General features: G+C 36.5%; 1 protein-coding gene across 1 annotated transcript in view; it reads right to left on the reverse strand.

Moving 5' to 3' along the window:
• Window positions 1-21,034, reverse strand: part of UNC13C (unc-13 homolog C) — a 161,653-nt gene that overhangs the window by 12,553 nt on the left and 128,066 nt on the right. The window contains exons 23-28 of the mRNA XM_068410057.1: window positions 16,637-16,725; window positions 14,317-14,466; window positions 11,382-11,505; window positions 9,116-9,172; window positions 7,496-7,576; window positions 3,254-3,401 (exon numbers count right to left, since the gene is read on the reverse strand). Coding sequence (XP_068266158.1) covers window positions 3,254-3,401; window positions 7,496-7,576; window positions 9,116-9,172; window positions 11,382-11,505; window positions 14,317-14,466; window positions 16,637-16,725 — 649 coding nt within the window. The remainder of the gene's footprint in view (window positions 1-3,253; window positions 3,402-7,495; window positions 7,577-9,115; window positions 9,173-11,381; window positions 11,506-14,316; window positions 14,467-16,636; window positions 16,726-21,034) is intronic.

Consider the following 21,034-nt stretch of genomic DNA (forward strand, 5'->3'; position numbering starts at 1 on the left):
CTGCTTTAGCAGGGGGTTGGACTAGATGATCTCCAGAGGTCCCTTCCAACCCCTAACCATTCTGTGATTCTGTGAAAATGCGTGGCAGACCTGGGATAGCAGTAGGGATGTAATCAGAGAAGAGAAACCTCTCTCTCTCTCTCCATATGATAGCACTAAGTATGCTAATCTGGTGTCTGTGTTTGTTATCTAATAAATAAAGTTGTTACACACAACATTTTAATTTTATCTTTCATTTTCTTAGTGTGGTTACAGATTTGTTTTCTCAACACTGAGTGAGGATTGAATTTACAACTTTCATCACCATATTCCTTTCAAATGGCAAATCATTATATGGAGGAAAAAAAAAAGGTAAAAAAAAAAAAAGAAAAAGCAACGTTGTCGGTTATTCAAAAAGTTACTGCCAGTTTATGCTCAGGATTGTCATTTACTTATTCATACACTTGTTTTTTTCGAAAACAGTCTTGAGAGTCTGTCGCAGTGCTTCGAAAAGAAAAAAATTGTCAAAGTAAGATTATGGCAGTTAACTTTATGTGATAATTTCCTTTTAAAGCATATGTCCATAACAATATATTCTCCTGATGTATTTGTAATTGGTTTAGAAACTGCTGTTAAAACTATTTCTTTAAGATATAACATCTTTTGAAGAGACTGGAGAATAATTAGAAATTAAGAATGTGTGAGATTTTTTAATAATGTGGTTGCAGGTGACTAACAAGTGCAAGTTGTCAGTCAAATAGATACTTCAGACCAAGACAACTTGTCAACTGTGTGTAGACACAGGTTCTTCTGTTGGCAAAAGTCCTTGAAGACAAGCCTAGAAAACTGTTATGCATTTCTTACAGTGTTTACGGGTGACTCATAAAGTCCAAGTCAAGGGCTTTGCAGAATTAGAAACACGTTAAGTTCTGTTAGAAATAACAGTTCAGAAGGTAGACACCAATTACTTGTTGGGTAATTTGCATTTTTAAAAATTTATTCTTTTTTTTGAATTCGTAGACCCTTTAAATAAGAGTAAAGAGTTGAGATCAAATTTATCTCATGGTAATACTAATTTAATAAGTTAAAATAAGGTAAAAATAAGATTCATAAGCTAAAAATAAGTAATGAACAAAAAGGGAAGATTTTTTTTTTCAGAAGAATGAAACTTTTATCTGCAGTCATAGTTATTATTCAATATGCTATTTTCTTTAAATTTAAAGTATTCTTTTTTCCATTGCTTTGAGTTTAATTACATCCAACTGTCTTATTGATTATGGATTTGTTACACGCACAAATATGAGGGCAGATATAAATCTAACTATACTTCAGAGAAAATTTCTGATTTGCAAACAGGGTCATTTTAACTAAATGCTAATGATACAGCTACAGTTGTGAGGCTGGAGGTCATAATAGATGAGTTTTTTAGTTCTTTTAACTGAGACATTAAAGGATGGATGAAAAGCTATGAGTCACTTTTCCTTAACTTTCATTCCCAGTGGCTAAACTTCTGATAATACTGGTGTGCAAATATGGGCATGCTAATGTGTGCACAGAAATGAACACAGACCTCAGGCTGAAATCATATTGAAAATCAGAAAATTCAACTTTGTGGTTCAGGGCTTATAAAGGATCTCTGCTTATGGCTACTACCTGGGTAATTTTTTCTCCTGAAGTTACAATGAAAGAATGCATAAGGAAAAGCAAAATACACTAGTAATTAATAATTTTCTGCCTAAATCCATATTGTTAATCTTTTTTGAGAGGGCGGAAAAAAGAATCTATTCCTTATGTATTAGAGTTTTATAGCAATTTTCTCACTTGTAATGTATCCATTATTAACAGAGATCCTCAGTTGAGTATGGAAGCTGCCTAGGAAATAATTCCTTGGAATTAATCTTGGGGCAAGCTGCAAAACTAATGTTTCATGCTCTTTGTACTGTAAGTAACATTCTGTATTACAGAGGCAAAAGCAATTGATTTCCAGTCTAATTGTTCAATTAAAACATTTCTGATTCTTATGAGTGGAAGCAGGGTAATTCCTTATAGATCAGCAAATTGTATTCCTTCCCAAAGATATTAAGTGGTGGACAGGCCATTTTTACAAATGCCCACTACATGCAAAAGAAATCTGGTACAGATTACTATTATGCAAAAATTTGCAGTTACTGGAATGAAGAAACCATTCAGCTTGGAATATAATGCACATTATCTATATAAAAGCAGTTCCTCTATGTACTGTAGAATTATGAAAACACCGTCCTAGATTGATAAGAAGCATGGTAAGAAATAGCTTCTTTTTGAAAATAGAAGGAATCTGCCTAAAAGTATAACCATGAACTCTTGCTCTCTTATTAAAACCACAGAAAGTCCTCTTCTGAATTACACCATTAATGAATGGTATATATATTTTACATGAAGAGGACTTTGTGTTTCAATTTTTTTAGTGCACTTCACCAAAATTCTAGAGCAGAAAAAAAGTGGCTTCAGTGTCCAGATGTCCAGATTCAAGTATACCTTACATTATATTCTTGCATATTCTCTGCCTTGGTTTGCTTTTGTGAAAATAACCAAATTTTGAATTTTGATAAGTGGGCATAAAAAATGATGTGACATTTTCAGCAGGATGGTTTTGACTCTGAATTCCGAAATGCACAAAGGAAAAAAATCTAGCCAAGGAAAATAATGCTGTATTTTAGCCTACAGAAAACTTCTATTCCTTTTGAATCCACAGCTGACCTGCTAGAAGAAGGAGTGTGTGTTCTGTAATGTGGAATCAGTGTGCTACATTAAGGACATGTTGCTCACAATTTATTGTTCTTAATCCCTAAAGGAAACCTGAAGGGATATGTCATGCTTTTTGCAGTTTTTTTGTGATTAGTAATTAATATCATCCAGCTCTGAAAGTATCTAGTGCTGCCAATTTACTCTACAAATTTATTCTGTTTCTGCAATTATAATATGCATTCTGGTATGGCCTCTACAACCCTATTTGTGTGTGGAGTGGCCCTATAAATAACCATGATATTCAGTGTTCATATAGAGCTATGGGACCTACTCTTCATGTAAAGTGACAAGCTGATAAATGCACTGCCCTCAGATAAGCTCCATTGGATTGACAACAGCAGTTGATATGGGATAAGATCACATGGGCTAATTTGTGACAATCAACTCCAAAATACCAGAGTGTTTGGAGAATGTGATTGGCAACCAATCATTTAAAACATTTAAAATATAATTTGATGCACTTACATGTCTCTTACAGATCACTTACTTTGCGACGTCTGAGTGTCTATAAACTTCTTTATCAAGGCGTCAGTAGTTTGCGTGTAAAGGCTAAGAGCATATCTCAGGGACTGTAGGTCCGGGCTCTTTTCCAGGAAGTTCTTTTTCAGCCCACTTCCTCCAGCATGGAAGTATTGCTAAAATGACAAACAAACATGGTCGTTCAGAAAGGAAAATTATCTGAGTGCAATTATTACGTTTCCAATCCCAAAGCTGAGTTCAGAAAAACTAGGACAGATTCTTCTGTTCTTCCTCCCAAAATGAAGAATTTTCACTAGAAAGGTATACAAGACAGTGGCTGATGAACTAATGCACTTAAGCTACAAAGAAAAGATATATTGGCTATACAAATTTAAATCAGTGTTTTGTTCAAACACTTTGCAAATCATTTTGCAATCTACATTACAGTTCTAGATCTCAAGATTGATGTATAAAGCTCCCATTAATTGCTAATCAGTAAAAGCAAACAATGTTTTCCAGGAAAACACTGTGACTACTCGATGACGTGCAATATTGGTCCACTCAATACAGGGAGTGTTGGGAACTGTAAGTAGAATCTATTCTCCCTGCATTTTTGAAGTGTTGCCAAAGCAATATATGCAATATATGCATTTCAGCTCACATATATACATATATACTAAATGCATTATGCTAAGCATATCTGTGCCAAGCATATTCCATACATGTCTATTGCTTGTTAGTCTATACATTTCACCTTCTGATTCTCAAGATTTTTGCAGGAGATGAAATGTAAATGTACTTTTCATAACAAAATAATTATTTACATTTCTGTGTTGACAGCTGCTGACAGTTATGGGGAAAAAATATCTGTAGGAGCAAAACAAAGGATTTGAAATCATCAGGCTGAAAGGTTTTATATTATTTTAATCCTGTGTGGGCAGTGGCAATTTAAGAGGTTCTGACTAAATCACCTTTCTCTTCTCATCATTGCATACTTACATGAAATTTGTATCCTTCCATGCAAATTATTTCATACTGTATGTTCCAAAGAAATCTCTATTGTCCTAATTGTTTAAAAGTGTATTCATGATTTCACCAAGGATCTCAATAGTTTTATAAGCAAGTGCAAAAATCTGTTAATATTTCCTGCTGTTGTGACAATGACTGATTTTTTTTTAGTTGTGTCTCCCAATAAAATGTTATCAATAAAATGTTAGCAGCAGCAGCTACAAAGGTCTAAAAGCTCCATGAAAGCTAAGAGACACTTAAAGAAACAAGGACACCTGACCCTAATCTTCTTGAGTTTTTACATTTTTTTTGCTTTTGCCCATAAATAGTAAATTTTGCATGTAAAACCACTAATATGAACTTAGCATTATTGTATGGAATACAATATAGAAAAATTATGAGTAAACAGGGTTTTACAGATTCAGCTGGACACCTACTACCCTGTTCTTTAGAGATGTAAACTTTAAAATAGTTCACCTGCTACTCACGCTCCAGTCTGAGGGGTTTCAAGGTTCACAGGTAACAAAAGAGGCTGGAAAGTCATACTGACAAATGAAAGGTGCAGACACAAGTGCGTGATGTCACGTATGTGGAAATCAATGCTGGAGCCACTGCAGTCTCAGCCAGAACTTGACAAATGACACACAAGTCCTATTGGGTGGTAGTTTCACTTTATAGAGTGCCTGTGGGTTTACAGTGCTTGCAAAGACAAAAATGGAAACTAGAACAATATTATCAATGAACATGATGTCTGGGCTGAAATAATGAGATAGCTGAGATAATGCAGTTTGAAATAACTGGGGCCAGAAAGCCACTTCTCCTAACAGTAAATTGCAAATTAAGCTAAAAAAAAAAAAATATATATATATATAAATTGCTAAGGTTCTTTTTATAACATACAAAGACTGATACTATGCTACATATATTTAAGATGGAAGATTAGTCCTTTATGCTCTTCAAAACATTAATAACACCATCATCTATTAAATTATAAGTTGCTCAGTGTATTAATTTTTGGTACTAAAACTTAGACTAATGAAAGGAAAAATAAAAAAGACTGTGCAAGCACAGAGATACTCCTCCCCACAAAACCCTTCCTTACAATAACCAGTTACTTAATTTTTGAACAGATAGATACTATATGCCATTTTTACCACTCTTATTTGGGCAGTCATTTTTTTTTGCTTTTAAACAAACCATATTTACCTAGCATTACCAAAAAATTGTAATTTTGATCATTAAACTTATGAACTGCATTCCTAAATCAACATAGCAGTGTTTTCCTTGAGTTAACAAGGTTTGTCTTTGTTCACTTTCTAACACTGTAAGACCAATTTCTGCATGATCAAGATTATTTGCTCAGGATTTTGGAAAAAAAAGATTTTGCCATATCATGTACAGAGTACAGAAAGCAGGGTATAAAGCCATGTCATTGCCTTGCAATTTGAAAATAGTTTTTCAGAGAGCATTATTTTGCTCAGTTTATGAATGTAACGCACAGAAATGAGAATACTGAATTAATAGAGGATTTTCCCTATTTCTAACCTTTTTCCTTCAATTCTAGACTTCCGTTAATTAAAATGATTAATATCTATCTATCTATGACTCTTAAGAGTTTAAGTACTGAAAATTCAGGCAAGGTTAGAATTTACATTTTTCCCAACTTTTATTTATTTAGAATGAATGCTTTGAAAGGAAAATAATTAGATTCATATACTGAACTGAGGACTCCACAGGGCTTAATTTGGGAGCGCACAGTAATTCATCATTTTGTTCCATTTCGGTTTCCGCAATATGAGTGAGTAATCCCCAAATATTATTTTTATTTCTGAAAGAAATGCCAACTCCACTGCAAATACAAAAGACGGCAATTGGGAGCCCTCTCTGATACTTCTTTCTTGTGTTTTGAGACACTATTTTGTTGTACAAAACTCAATCATGAATACGTCCTCTTATTTATATCTTCAATATTATACTTAAGTAGCTTCCTCCTTACCTTCCTGATGTGCTGTCTCTTCAGCAGCAGACATGAAACTATGCTGTTATTATATAAACTGATGGCTTTTGTTTATTTCCACCAAGTGAAGATTCAGGCCAATATGAAAAAAACTGATAAGTACATTAAATAATGTACTTTTTCTTTAATGGTTTCTTTAGACTTCAGAAACCCAATCTGTGAAGATGGTATGAAAGTCTCCAGGTTTTTATTAATAATAAAAAAAAAAAAGCGCAAACCCAGGACTTTGTTAATGTTTACTTTTACAGTTAGGAGCATAATGCAATAACCATAAAATGAGTGGAAGTGAAAACAAAGTTTTCAGAACATTTCATCTGGCCTGTGGCCTGATCCTTTCATCCTTCCAGAGAGGTCAAATCCTAGAGTTACTTTATCAATTACCAATAAATTAATTTGTATTTCTAGTAATGAGATTAGCACCAGGTAAGGTTGGATGGATTGTCTCTAATATGGTTCCTTTAAAAATCTAGTGTAAAAGACTTACTGCAATGCTAAGATTTTTCTAAAGTAGTTTTATTCATTACCAACATCTGCATCAACAAGATGTTGGTAATGCATAAAAATTAATTTATTCAGAAGTGTTTTTAACAGGTGTGTGATGAATATGATTTTTTGTTTTCACTGACAAGGGACCAACAGGTAGAATAATTAAATGACATCTTTAAATTAAGTTATTAATTATTTAGGAGTGACAGTAAATCAGGTGGTGAATTCCAAACTATAAAGTTGATAAATTCAACTGGACATTGAATTTAAAATAGTGCATAGTAATGCATGGTACTAAAAGCCTTGTTTTCTGGTGTGCTATAAAAAACATGCGTCATACATGTTTGGCAGGAGAGTGCAGCTAGGAATAACCACACTTTTCAGGCTCAGTGTCTCCTTTGTGGGAGAAAAAGAGGCTATGCTGCAACATACTAAGGATTTAGCCCAGCAGCTTCAGCTGCACTAACTCTAAACTGTAAAGGAACGCAAGATTAAGATAAGCTTTGGCTGCCTATTCCTTTAATGGATGCTGTCCATGTTCTGTCTGCCACTGGTAGTATAATTTTTCTAACTTTTCTGCAAGCAGACTATTAGACATTTCCTTTCAAGTCAATACAAGGAGCTTAGGATGAAATGGTTCTTGACATATTAAAGGGGTCTTTATGATTCTAGGGGACCATTCTATATTAGAATCTGTTGTTTATGTATGTCAATCATATTCTTGGTCATTCCAGCACAGAAAAACACATAAAGCTGTACCTTTATAGTAGCTAGGGCTACTTCCATTATTGCACACTGCCTCAGGGTCAGGCTTCTGGCTTCTTCTCGAATCACATGGTCCTGTAAAGCAAGTTAAGACTGCAGTTGATTTTGAAGGAAAGGTGATTTTGTGGCCTGACTATTCTTGGAAAAACAAATAAACAAACAAAACTGCCAAATGCCCCCGAAGTCCCTATGATTAACAGGGATTAATTCAACTTCAGACTTCTTTTATAACAAATTATAACCTAGAGCAATCATGTTGTTTCTTGAAAACATAGACTGTAGGGAAAAAGAACCAATGTTTAATACTGAGCATCTGTGTAGCTTTATTTCTTGTCCTAGGTGTCCTGGTTTCATTAGGATTTGGTTTCAGTTTGTGGCCAGCCATGGTGATCAAGGCCATCAGCAGTTAAATCCAGGGCAGCTGACCCAGGCTGGCCCACAGGTGTATTCTATATCATTGACATCAAGCTCACTATAAAAGAGAGGGTTTGCTGGGAAGAGGCAGGGCTCTTCCTGCTCTCCTTGCCTCACCTGCTTTCTCCCTCTTCCTTGTTGTAATTCCTGGAGCAACTTCCCCGTGATCTGTGGATAAGTATACTTTTGTCTGTTTTGTGTTATCATTTATATAGATTTCTTAATTTCATTAAATCTGGTTAACTTCAATGTACAAGTCTCCCTCCTTTTCCCAATTCCCTTCCTCATTTGGGGAAGGGACATTGGGTAATAGAAAAACTGCTATTGTTTAGCCCCAGGTGCGGGCTAAATGAAGACACTAGGATGTATTATTTCTCTGTTCTAGGGGGCAGGGAAAAGGTTACATTTTAAGTTTAAGTAATTATATTAGATGATACTGAAAGAATTAATTTTATTAATGAACCTGACAGTTCAACTAATGTTTGTTAATGCCCCATGTTAAAAAAAAAAAGGGTTTCCTATTAGAACATAAGTTAAATAGAGTCATAAAGTGACTATACTCCTGTGAAATCTTTGTCTAAAATAAGCATCCTGTGATTTACTTAAGCAACATTTTAACTCCTCTAGAAAACTCAGCAATTGTTCATAGAAGCATGACTTACCACATTTCTGCCCAAATCCTAATGGCAAAATTGACTGGCAAAAAACTGGCATCAGTATCAAACGTCTAAGCCCTCCACCAAGTGTATTATGGACTTCAGGAATGTAGTGCTGATGAGTTTATTGTAGAGGTACATGCCACGTTCCAATACATACCATAAATAATATGCAGAAAAAAATTACTAGTATTCCCACTTTACAGCTTTTTCAGAACTGGTTCCAGAAGAGAAGACAAAGATCTCTATTTTTTTTGTGATGTTTAATGCTTATAAGGCCTAGTGGTGCCACATGGGAATGACATCTTCTTGATTCATCTAGTGATCATTTTACCGTATAAGCATACAGTCTTCTATTCTTAATTTGGTTTCAATGACACTGTAAAATCATTACTCACCTACGAATAGTTACTGCCATATTCAATCTTATTATAGTAAATAAGCACAAGAATGAGGCGCATGAGGCTTGGCCTCACAGTTGCTAATATTTAATCTATTTTTTTCATTAGAGCAAGCCATTCACAGCTTCATTTGGCTCCATTACCTTGAGCTTTGACAGTTGTCCAAGATCTTTGGCTGCACTGAATATCATCTGGGGCCCCTGTAATCACATTGAAAATTCAGAAAACAGACTCACTACAGCGTGTTTGCTTTTTATGTCAACATGATCTTATTTTCTGCTAGGACATTAGCCAAAGTCACTGTTTTGCAAAGTTAAATGAAAATTTCAATTACACATGAGACATACTTTCATTCAGTTGATAAGGCCAAGTAGTTGAATGCCTGCAGCATGATTCCTTTCAGTATCCTATACTTGATACAACTATTGCATATTCTGTTGGTAGTGGTTTCATGTGCTCCTGTCTACTATGTCATTTTGTATTTAATATTTTTAAGCTAAGGCTGGGATTGTTCTTATACAGAAAGTCAAGGAGATATTTGTAATCAGAGCTCTCAGGTTCTATGCTAATATAAAGGATGATAATGGGAAGTGAGCAGCCCTGAGGAACCTGCAAAAGCTTAACTGTCTACAGTGAAATCCTCAGTTGAGTAACACACAGCATGACGGTGTACTGTTAAGCCAAAGCCTTTTCTTAAAGAAAAGATACCAAAGTGTTATGATGTTAAACCAGTATTTTACAATAGCCAAATCCTGGCATGATACCAAAGGCCAATGCCTACATGTTTGTCTTAGACAAACAGAATCCTACTATAATTCCATGCTCACATTTTTTATGACAATTACTCCAAGAAATATAATTACTAGTGCAGTTACTTGGCAGTTCAGCAAGACATAATTATGAATGTCTGGATTTCAGAAAAAAAGTCAGTCCAACTTACATAGCACAATACAGAACAATTTTTCATTAGTCTTTCTGTTCCACAATGTTTCGGTTCCCAGAAATAATTTTGCTTCTGCATGGTTCAATTGTAGACTATGTAATATAGAACTGTAGCTTAAATTTTCATTATTTATTAGTAGTGGGAATGGTAAGATAAATATGAAAATTAAAAAATAAACCCTGCTTCCGAATGTCCGTGCCTCTCACCCTCAGAAAGAAAGTAATATTCAAGGCTACAAAAGGGAAACACGTCTTTTACAATATCCTACTTGTAATTGATTTTGTTTAATTGTGTATTCAAAATACTTCAATAGAAGTAGCAAAATAAATGCAACTAGCTATACACCTTTCACCATGCCTGCCAACAGGGACACTTTACACAGAGGCTATGACTAGTAAAACCCAACAGCTGGCGAAGTGCAGCATACACATGTGATACTGCAAGCTCTCTGAAAGTCTAATCCAGTAACCTTTGTACCTATTTTTCAAGTTCCTTAAGCATTACAGACTTAATTACAGTTTCTTAAGTGTGTGTGGAGAAGGCAAGAGTTGTTTCAGTTTTATGAAGAATGGGGGCAAAGCACTTGTGGAAATACCAGCTGTCACCATTTAAAATGATGTTAAAGATAGGCACAGTCTCTGCCTTTAATCAGTAACTGGCTGATAAACAGAAGCCTTCTTACCTTTGGCCACTAACTAATCTAACGTCCATCCAGAAGACTCTTCATTCTGGGTGAGAGGGGAGGAGGGCTCCTTGTCTCTGCTTCTTCACCACCCTTTCTGTGTTCTGCCTGAAATGCGGAAGTTTTGCATTCCAGATGTACACCCGTAACTTAATGAGCTGTCAACTTGCTAAACTAATGATCAGAATAAGCTTTTTTGAAATGGGCTATAACATCGGTGTCACAGCTTACTGCTTGGTGTGACTTCTGAGCATCAGTAACAACAACAGAGGTGCTTGCAGATTCAGGCAGATGAACTGAAATCTGTGTTCAGTTGGCAGTCAAAGGTTATTTTCACTATGGTTGAAAGACTAAAATCTTTATATTACTTTTTAAATAAAGGTCTACATTCAAACTCTCGGGGGAAATGTTTCAACAGATGTTTTACTATCCTAACTGAAACATGTTGTGCTATTGTCCAAGTGGGCTTACCAAGTATTTGATAGGTAATTCTGTATTCTTGGCAACCAACTAGAAAAAGCAACAGAAAAACCCCTTAACTCTGAACCATGCTGTTCTACAATTCAGACTGTAACAACTGATCCTGCATAAAGCTAACAAGCATAAAGCAACCTAGCTTCTCTACTTTGAACCAGTAGAGCGCAACACGCTGCATACAGTAGATATATTATTCCTTCTGGTCAAGGTACAGAAAAGAATAGTATCCGACCCCTTGGCAAACACCTGATTAAGCACATTATTGCAATGCTTTATAACGCGCGTGAACTTCTGCTGGGACACTTACGGTTTGGTCCGTCAGTGGTGGAAGCACAATTTGTTTTTCTATTTTGTTCAAGACTAACTTCCATAGCTCTTTCAAAAGCCGTTTCAGAACTGTCTTCTCACAGATTTTTGCAGAGACGCTTAAACTGGAATAAAACGAAACACAAACCAGTCTCCAAATTTCGCATCTAGACTTCAGAGGTACTGTATCACTATATGCTCAGATTAATGGACATTATGGTTTAGTTTTTCTCTAACAATAAGGATTTCTCAATGGCTTAGTTGTTTTGCAATATTATCAGTAAATATTTTTGGTAAAAAAAGAAGACTTGCAGATTATAAGATCATGTAAATCTCCACTATTTAATTTATTGCTTAATATACTACTGACATATATTTATTGAAAACACAAAATGATTATGAGTTATAAAGTTTGATGGATGATACAATTTAGCACTCCCAAGCCCCTAAATTAAAGTTTTGATATATAATTTGTTTATGTCTTAAAAATAAAAAACAAATGTCTCCCTTGTTTTATATTTCTACTGTGATGTAGAACTAGGTGTTGAAAGCTAATGCAAATTCAGGGCTACCACTTGGAAGCATTTATTTCTATATACTGGCATATCTGTGCAATCATGCTGTCTATTACTAACATTAAAATTAAATTTTTGGAGGATCTATATACTTTATGTTCTGTGCGTGGATTTAGCATCTGTTAAAATTCCATTTAACATTCCCGTGGTGAGGAATATTTTCTATTCAGACAGTAATTTAAAGCCCATTTTTGTTTCCATTATGTCATTATTCAATTAAATCTCAAAGAAGCTGCGAAGACGGCTTTGAGAAATGGCAATTTGGAATCGAACCTGACAGGCAAAAAAGTCAACTTACCCGTTTTTTTAAATGATGAGCTTAGGATAGCACATGTAAGTGTATAACCACTTTTGGCTTTTCTTCAAGACTTGGGCTAGGAGTAAACACCTTAACTCAAAGATAATTAAAATTTAAAACCATACTGCTTGAAAGCAACACGTACCCCTCTTGTAACTTAGCACATAGGACTAGGTAGATTGCTAAAAATAAAAGGTTGACAGATGATAAAGCAGGTAAATGTTTTTTCCAGGCTAGGAATCCAGGCACCACACTTGACAGCTTGCAAAAAGAGTCAAATCTTATCAAATACATTAAATATGCATTTGCCCATTGTCAGCTGTTATTGAAATTCATGTAATTGCCAAAGCTCTCAAAAATGAAGCCTAGAAAAATTAAACCCCCAAAGAAAAACCCAAATCCCCTTCAATTCTCTCCCCCATCCTTTATGCCAATGACTTTTAGACTTTGGCTATGCATATGTACAGTGAAGCTGTATACTGTGATTCTAGTTGTGTTTCTAAGATAGCAAGTCCATCAGTCCCATTCTTAGAAATAATAAGAATGTGAAGTAATGCCCTGGAGAAAAAAATGGCAGTAATAAATTAATTCTTTAAATTAGCCTTTGACTTGGGTCTTATTAGTCCCAACATCAGAAGCCCAGAGAAGTATTCTGCACCTCCAGTCCCCAACTTCAAAATAGAGTCTTACTGATCATAGACGCACAGCAGTTTGTCAAAAGCATAAAAACAAACCTTCATGGGGATCCATGACTCTGAAGAAGTTTCATTTGGGACTGCGGGCCACCACCAGTAATGCCAGATAACCATACAGTGAAGTGTGGAGTATGTGATTTGTACAACTTTACAATGCAGAAGACAAAGAAAGGCTCCTTGGCACTCCCCAGAGTATGTTCTGTTTAATGGGGAAAGAATCTGTGGGGGTTGGTCAGGGCTGAAAATGTTTGTCCAGGGATAAGAAAGAGGGCAGAGCTGGGAGGAAACAGATCCCAGAGGATGCCAGGAAAACTGAACCTGTTCTACTGCCTCAAACTCTCCAGACAGGGGCTTTGCAAGACAGGCATAGCAGGCATCCTGCAAACAAGGCCTCTTCATCAAACATAATGGCTGCTGGAAGCCACAGGCTTCCCTGAGCCTGCTCTTTGCCCTGCTTAGTCCCTTCCTGATATCTTCTCAGCACAGCTCCGGCCTTAACCCCAGTCCTGTCTAGCCACTTCCTCCTGGTTATGCTTCTTGGTCTGCTTCAAGCAAGACTGTCCCTCAGCACACCCTTTTCCACCTTCACTTTGAAAATATCTGGCTAGGAGAAATACGCATAAGGAACCAAAAGGTTAAAGGGTATGTAACTAACTTATGTATGTGTGACTGGAGACCTGAAGCGCAGGATCAGTGTCATGATGCTTGTTCTCGGAGTCACTTCCAGTAAAAGGCCACTGGTGTTTCACAAGTACCAGTAATGACATGACCAAGGAGAGTGAGATGCTTATAGATGTGCCTGTGCTGCACGTGGTCTTTCATAACAGCAGATCCTGTCACTGCTGGATGATGAGAAGACATGATACCCTTACTTTCAGGGCCCAGAGTGAGTTTGCAGGACTATTTCAAAATTCAGCTTTTTACCAACTGAAAAAAATCAAGTTGCTCTGTAAATCTTTAAATGGTGACCAGGTTTTTGGGGACACAGAAGTGCATCTTAATAAGCAGGGGGGCACTAGGTGCCAGCCTAGAACAAATGCCAATTTCAGTATAGGGAATTTACTTTTGTTCTTTTGTTCAGTATGATCTTTATACCACAGCTTGTGGAGATGAGACCGTAAACTAGCTCCTCTGCAATGACTCAAAACAGGACAAGAAATAGAAAGGCAAACATGTAGCTTACATAGAAATTTCTTAATATAAGTAAACAGTTTAAGCAGAGTATTCTGCACACACGTGAATACTACAAATACTGAAAATACTATAGAGTGTTTCTAGTTATTAATGATGCTTCAGGGTAAAGCCAAGTATGCCTGACTGTAGCATCCAGTTCCTAACCTGCCACACAAACCTGTCTGCCACACTTACGTTTTGTCCAGGAAATCCATGAGAGGCCGTAGCACAATCTCGGCATCAATGGCTGCACTGTTCTTATTGGCTGCTGCACTCCCATTTCCTCTCATTTGATTCAGTTCGTTGCTCATTTGTCTTACACAATCTTCAATAATAAATTGGAAACTACAGGATGGAAAAAAAAAAAGAGAATGAAAGAATTCTAGGATAGAAAACAACATTTATCATTTTGCAATCAGGTTCTTCAACAAGATTTAATCTTTTCTGCAATGATGGGAAGTTCACAAACACAAGATACTGCAGGTGTTACAGACTGAAAATAACTCTTCCTAAGGATTATAGCTCATATAACTAATTCATGTACTGTTTTGATTTTTTCCCCCTTGTTTCCGTTCTGTCATTATGCTTTTCATGCCCTTGTAGGGGTGCCAAGTAACTATTTTCTGAAAGCAATAGATGTATCAGAATCTGTAGTTTAGGGTATGACAGCATTCTCAAGATCTTATTTTTGGTGTGAAAGGACAACAGGAAGAGGTGACTCCAAAATATTTTTCTCTTGATGGTTAATATGAACCAAGATTTTATATTCTTCTTGAGGACAAATAGAAAACTTCTACTGATTTAGCTCTGTTTGGCTCAGTTCAACTTTTCCCTGGGTTTCACAGAGTCAGTGCCATCAGAAGCTTTGCTTACTTCTTTGCAACTAGACAGAGCTAAAATATTTGGACTGTTTAAAATATTCTTTCACAAATAAAACCCCACTAAGAAGTAGTTAGACTCCTTCTCCTGGAAGGAATCTTTTCCACTTCAAGGTGAGTGTGAACAAATTCTTGCTCCTCAAGTTGTATCTGTTCAGCTTTTCTGAAAACTGTTCTGTCTCCTAACTGATCTGGTTGAGCAACATGTCTGAGAGTCCTTCAGTGTCATTGATGTGATATAGCCTTCGGTCAACGTATTTAAACAATGCGGAGCAGCAGTTAGAGTCAACAGTTCAGAGGTAGAATAAGGCTCTGCACACATGGTAATTTGGTTTATGAATTGATATATGATGAATTGAATCGGTTTAGGACTAGTTTATGAACAGAAATGCAGAACAGAGGCCATAAATATACCAGGCCTATTAATGTGAAAAGATAAATGGCAAAGATTAACTTGAGGAAAGTGAAAGAGAATTTACTATGAGAGAAAAGAAACACTATAATTAGGCAGTAAGCTGTTCCAGCTACATGTGAAAACACTGGAAAAATGGAAACTTTTCCAAGTACACTTGGATGTGTACTTACCTACATACTTCAAAGCCCTACATAAAATCAACATGAAGCTGCTATTGAAGCTGCTTATGTAAATCCTTGGGACCAGTGCCTCCAATAAAAGCCAAAAGAATGCACTGGCTTTTCTTGACATTAGTCATCTTTCTAACGTTGTTAACCTCACAAACCCCAGCAATAAGCTGACCCATGAGGAATGCTCAGCATTAGGAGCATATACTAGTTTGAGCTATTCCTGGGCTTGCTTTTGCAGAAACCTAGTTGGCTCATTCAGAAAGAAGCCTTGGAAAGAAATAATATTCATGCACTGTCTATGATCAGAGTACCAGGGCCTGGTTCAAACCACGACAAACTAAGCACACTCAGAAAAAGTGAACACTGTCCACCCATATGGTTCATCGACCGATTAAATAAGCAACTACAGACTTCACTGAATGAATACCACTAACAGCACTAATCCCTCTTTCTTAGATTCCTTTCTGATTTGAAGCAAAAATAACTTGCATCTTCTTACAGCACAGACACTGCTGGCACAGCACCATGCTCATTCAAGACCGCAGTGTACACTCTGATTAATCAAAGATTTTGAGAGTAATGCTTAGTAGAAAAATTTTGCAGAGCCATAGCTAAGCAAACGACCCAAGGCGGCCATTCACAGTGACCATTTGAAGCAGGCTAAACATGGGCAGGCATCCCTGGTTGAAGCAGGCCACTTGGAAAAAGCTGTCAGTCTCAGGAAGTAACATAAACATGGTCAGAAAGAAGAGTTTAACACAGCATCAGGCAAGAACAAACCAGCAATTTTCGTTTTCCAAAAAGCAGAACAAAAGTCATCAGCCTCACCTCTGTGACACGTTCATGCCCACAAACCATTTTCAGTTTTCTTTACAATGAGGTCACTGCTATGTGTTTCAGAGTCTAAGCACATACACACACGCAAATGCACACCACTTCATCAGGGCAGAAGCAAGCTGTACCTCAGGACACCCAAACAACCACCCAACCAACGAGGAAGATTTTTGAACAGCAATATTTCTCTAAGGTTTGCAGTAAAATAGGTTTGTTACCTTGTGGCATATGTTACGCTGAGTTCATCCAATACATTGCTAAGTTTCACCTGAAGTTCTTTTAGAACAACACTAGCTTCAGGATCCAGCTGCAAAGAGATAAGTAATGTTATATTTTACTTATACACTATGTTTTCAGGTTTTCCATTACAATTAATGAATTAGAAATTATATGCAATGATACACTGCACTATGGAAAACCAAATGTGGAAACACCTGTTAGAACACAGGATTGCTTTAGTAGGCCTAAAAATCCAATTACCATTTAAAGGAAAATATTTGATCGTAACAAAGAAGAATTATATTGTTAGAAATCAAAACAACAGTTTTCTATGGGATGGTGCAAATTGTGTTGGCAGTTACAAGAATAGAATTACCATTAACAGGCAAATGGTATTCACAAGACATACCAAGAGAAGGATGTGTGAGAATGTAGTGTTTGTGTTAATACTGCAGGTGTTTTAATCTTAATGTTTTTTTGTACATTTCACCACCATCAGTAATTTTTTTGTGATTTGCATGGAAGATGTTTCCATATTCCCATTAATGCAGCGTAAAAGTAGAACAGCCAGCACTGGAAAAGGTGGCTTGAAGACTATCCATGCTGCTTCTACTGCTGTAGTATGAAGGACGGGAATCTATTGAATTTCAGTACTTGTGTTTCTAAAAGCCATTAAGACATACATAATTGAAGCACAGAGCAACACATTCTGATGTACAGGGAGAACAGCTCCTGTACCTCTTATACAGGTTTTCTAAACATAGGAGAAAAGGGAATGCAGGGGAGAAATATAGTTTTACATTTACAGGGATGCGGATCCATGCATAGATATTTAATCAAAAAGGTGCTCTGTTGATATTGATCAGCAGCTTGTTTATTTGCTATGCATTCTTTTTCAAATTAAAAAAAAATTGACTTTTTGTCTCCTTGAGCTTTTAGCATTTAGGAAAAACAGTTACATTGTGGGATACGATTGACGATCATCAGGATCAACAGCTGAATGTGAATTAATAGCTGATGTTCCAGGTCTTTCAGCTATCTGCATCACAATGTTAGGGAATGATTTTCAGTGATAATACTCAAATTCTGGGCCCTGTTCTGAAGTAAGGTCAGATACGGATCTTCTGACAATTTCCAAGGAAGTTGCACATTTAGAATATATAATCAGGTCTGTCTCTGTGTTTTCACATCTTTCAACTGCACGAGTAGTGTTTAGTGCTTATTCTTCATTTTATGCTTCACAGTACTATGGTGCAGTAGGTCAGCTCTTTTAATCACACTTTAGAGACAAGGGGAGGCCGTGTCACAGCACAATGGATAACTTACATGAGATTACACAGGAATTCTAAGGTAAAGAAAAAACAAACTCTGAAACACTTCCAAAGATCTACTGTGTTCTAATCTTAGACCATTCTTTCTCTCTTAGAAACTATGTGTGGTTTAAAAGCATAGAAAATCCAAGATCTTCATTACAGTTTTTGACAAAAAACTGAAATAGGTGAGACAAGGGGAATTGCCATACATCCCTTAGAAGATATTCAGTGATGCGTAGCACTTTTCTAATCTGAGAAGCTCATATTTTAACACTGTGACTACTTACTGGTTTAGTTTTTAATTACTTTGCTTTGAGAGAAGTTCTGTTGCTTCTCCACTTCATGTCTTAGTACTTTCCCTGGCAGATACACTCAGACAGTTCATACACTTAAAGTGGTTGTTTTCCTTCATATGAAAAGCAGGGATAAAAAAGCTAATTTTACTGAAATGTCTATATTAGTTAACAAAGACAATTTACTAACAAAAGCAAAGATTTTTCCAGGAAATGCGTTTCACTGGGAATTTTACTGCCTCCTTTGGTGGGATACATACAGAACACAAATTTAAGACCACTAGAATATTAACATTTAACAAATACTGAACACACAAGCATTCACACTGAACATGGTACACATCAGAGAAAGCACAAAAATACCAGGCAGGCAGAAGACTCAAAATTTCTTACCAGATCATGCACAAGCTAGAGAATCGTCTTGTTACTGGGACTACAAAGGCCAATGTAGTTACTTTCTAGCAGAGGTTGTTGTGACAACCAGAAAACACAACATATTTGCTAAATTCACCTGGAATTGGACTTAGTTTGGCCAAAATTGGATTAAATACTAACATCAGATTGTGGACATAACACACATTATAGAAAGGTGCATGCAAGTGCTAGACATTTTAGAGGGCTTTGTGCTCACAAATTGCATGAACAAGTTTGTGTGTGCACAGCTGGAGGCATCTGGCAGGACATCCAGCCTTGTGTATACACATGCTCATGCTTATTAATGCAGTGTCATAGGGAGGAGTGGAATATAAAGAGGTATGCGGGCTGACCATCCAAGTGCTAGACACCTGGTGATGGGATGACTAAGATATTCTTGTTTAACTACTGGAAAATATGGCAATTTGAGTGTCTCACCAGGACTAAAATGTGCACTTTTCATTTATTTTACCATGTGCCCTCTACGTGCTAGTGAGTTCCCAGGGCAAATGAGAAGGTCCTCAGGCATCAGCCCCTGCCTGGCATCATCCAAATATACTACAGCCATGACCCACATTTTTTTTCTGTTATGGTACATCTAAGATGGGAACGGTTATGATGGTTCCATACTATGAAATTCTGGGAGGACTTCAAAACTGGTAAAGATGGTTTTAGGATGGCCTTGTGCAGTGGAGATAAGGTAAATCAGCTTTTGGTACCTCTGCACATCACGCACACTAACTATTGTGGATTATCTTCTGTATATCTTATCTTTTATGCATAAATTAATCCACCGATTTTTTTAATATGAAAAATACGTTCAGCTACGATGCCTTACTTAAAAACCAAAATATCTGGAAAAACCCCAAAGATTTCAGTGAAAGCAGGAAGAGTTACTGTCTCGCTCTTAAATATTCTAAAGGCTGGAGTTCACAACATGACCACGCTGTACAAAAACATCACAGGTTTGCAACAACAAGCTCAAAAAGGAATTTCATTTGTGCTTTAGAAAGATCTATTATTTCAGCAATGGTTTGAACAACTGCTAACACATTTTATACCAGGTTTGCTTATTCTCAGGAACGTATTGTGTAGGAAATGCACTATAGCACTGTGCAAATGGCTTGGCTTAATGAAGTTGACAAGCTGCAAGACTTAGCAGGCTGACATCACAACACTCACTACTTGAGACAGTAACACATAGCTCTCACAACCACCATGTAAAGGAGGTAAGTTTCCTTCCCAGAGAGGCAAATCAGTGATGAAGAGATTAATTCATTTATCTCAGGCTTTCCAGTGACCAAGAGAAGTAGTTCTCAGTATTCTTGACTTGGCTGAGATTACTTACTAGCAAGGGAGTAACAATAAAAACCAACCATCTCTGTTTCATGAGCCAGTCTGTTTCTGGATAGTGCAGAGTTGTTATGGGAAGGGAACTGTGTAAGAACTCAGGTAAATCCAGTCTGTAATTCTTCATACTAGTTGCTACTAGTAGCAGTTTAAGTAAATAGATAGATACAAACACGTTCAGCTGCAGACATCTCAGACACCCAGATGTGGCTAAATGATGAATTACAGGGCTAACCTAGCCCTAATGTTACCCTACTTTGCAATCAACCAGAAGGAAAGGATGAAAGTGAGGCAGAAGGCAATGCTGATCAGCATCTGAGAAGATGTCATATAGGGACATACAGATATGAAAAACGAAGTATCTACAGTATTGGGGACTTGACTTTTTCTCTTTGAGTCTCATCTGCTCCATAGAGTTTGATGAAGAAGGAAAAACCCCATGGCTGAACAATTTTTCAGGAAAATAAAAGAAAAAAAGCCCTAATTGAGTAGATTATGGGGGTGGGAGGGGGGAATGAGTGCCATTAATGTGCCATACCTAATTTAAGAACCGAAAGAAAAGACCTTTTATCACCTAGTTTCTTGGGTTCCATTTACAGTTCGCAGCATGTGTGGGCTAGTCTTAAAATATATAGGTAGGTTGCTCAGGTGTTGAAATCTGGATTGTTTTGAACAGCAAACTTATTTCAGTAGTGGAAATGTTATTAACCTGTTAATGTGTAAATCACACTTTCCTACTAAGTCTTAGTTTGCTTGGCTTTCTTATGTTCATAAATATTTCTGTTACTTTACCATCTTCTTAAATAATAGAGTTAATTTTTACCCACAACAGAACATACTTATACATTTGTTGGCACACTTCATAAGATCTGTTAATCATGGATTATTAAATAGAGAAGTAGAAGTTTGACTTTTTCTGAATGCTAAACAAAAGCAGAGAATACTTTTGCTGAACAGCTGAAAAAATAAGAAATATTTGAACATCATTGTTTCCAAATGCTGCCTGTCTAAAACTGTGAAATTTTTT

Source organism: Nyctibius grandis, chromosome 11, assembly GCF_013368605.1.
Source record: "Nyctibius grandis isolate bNycGra1 chromosome 11, bNycGra1.pri, whole genome shotgun sequence".
Taxonomy (NCBI): domain Eukaryota; kingdom Metazoa; phylum Chordata; class Aves; order Nyctibiiformes; family Nyctibiidae; genus Nyctibius; species Nyctibius grandis.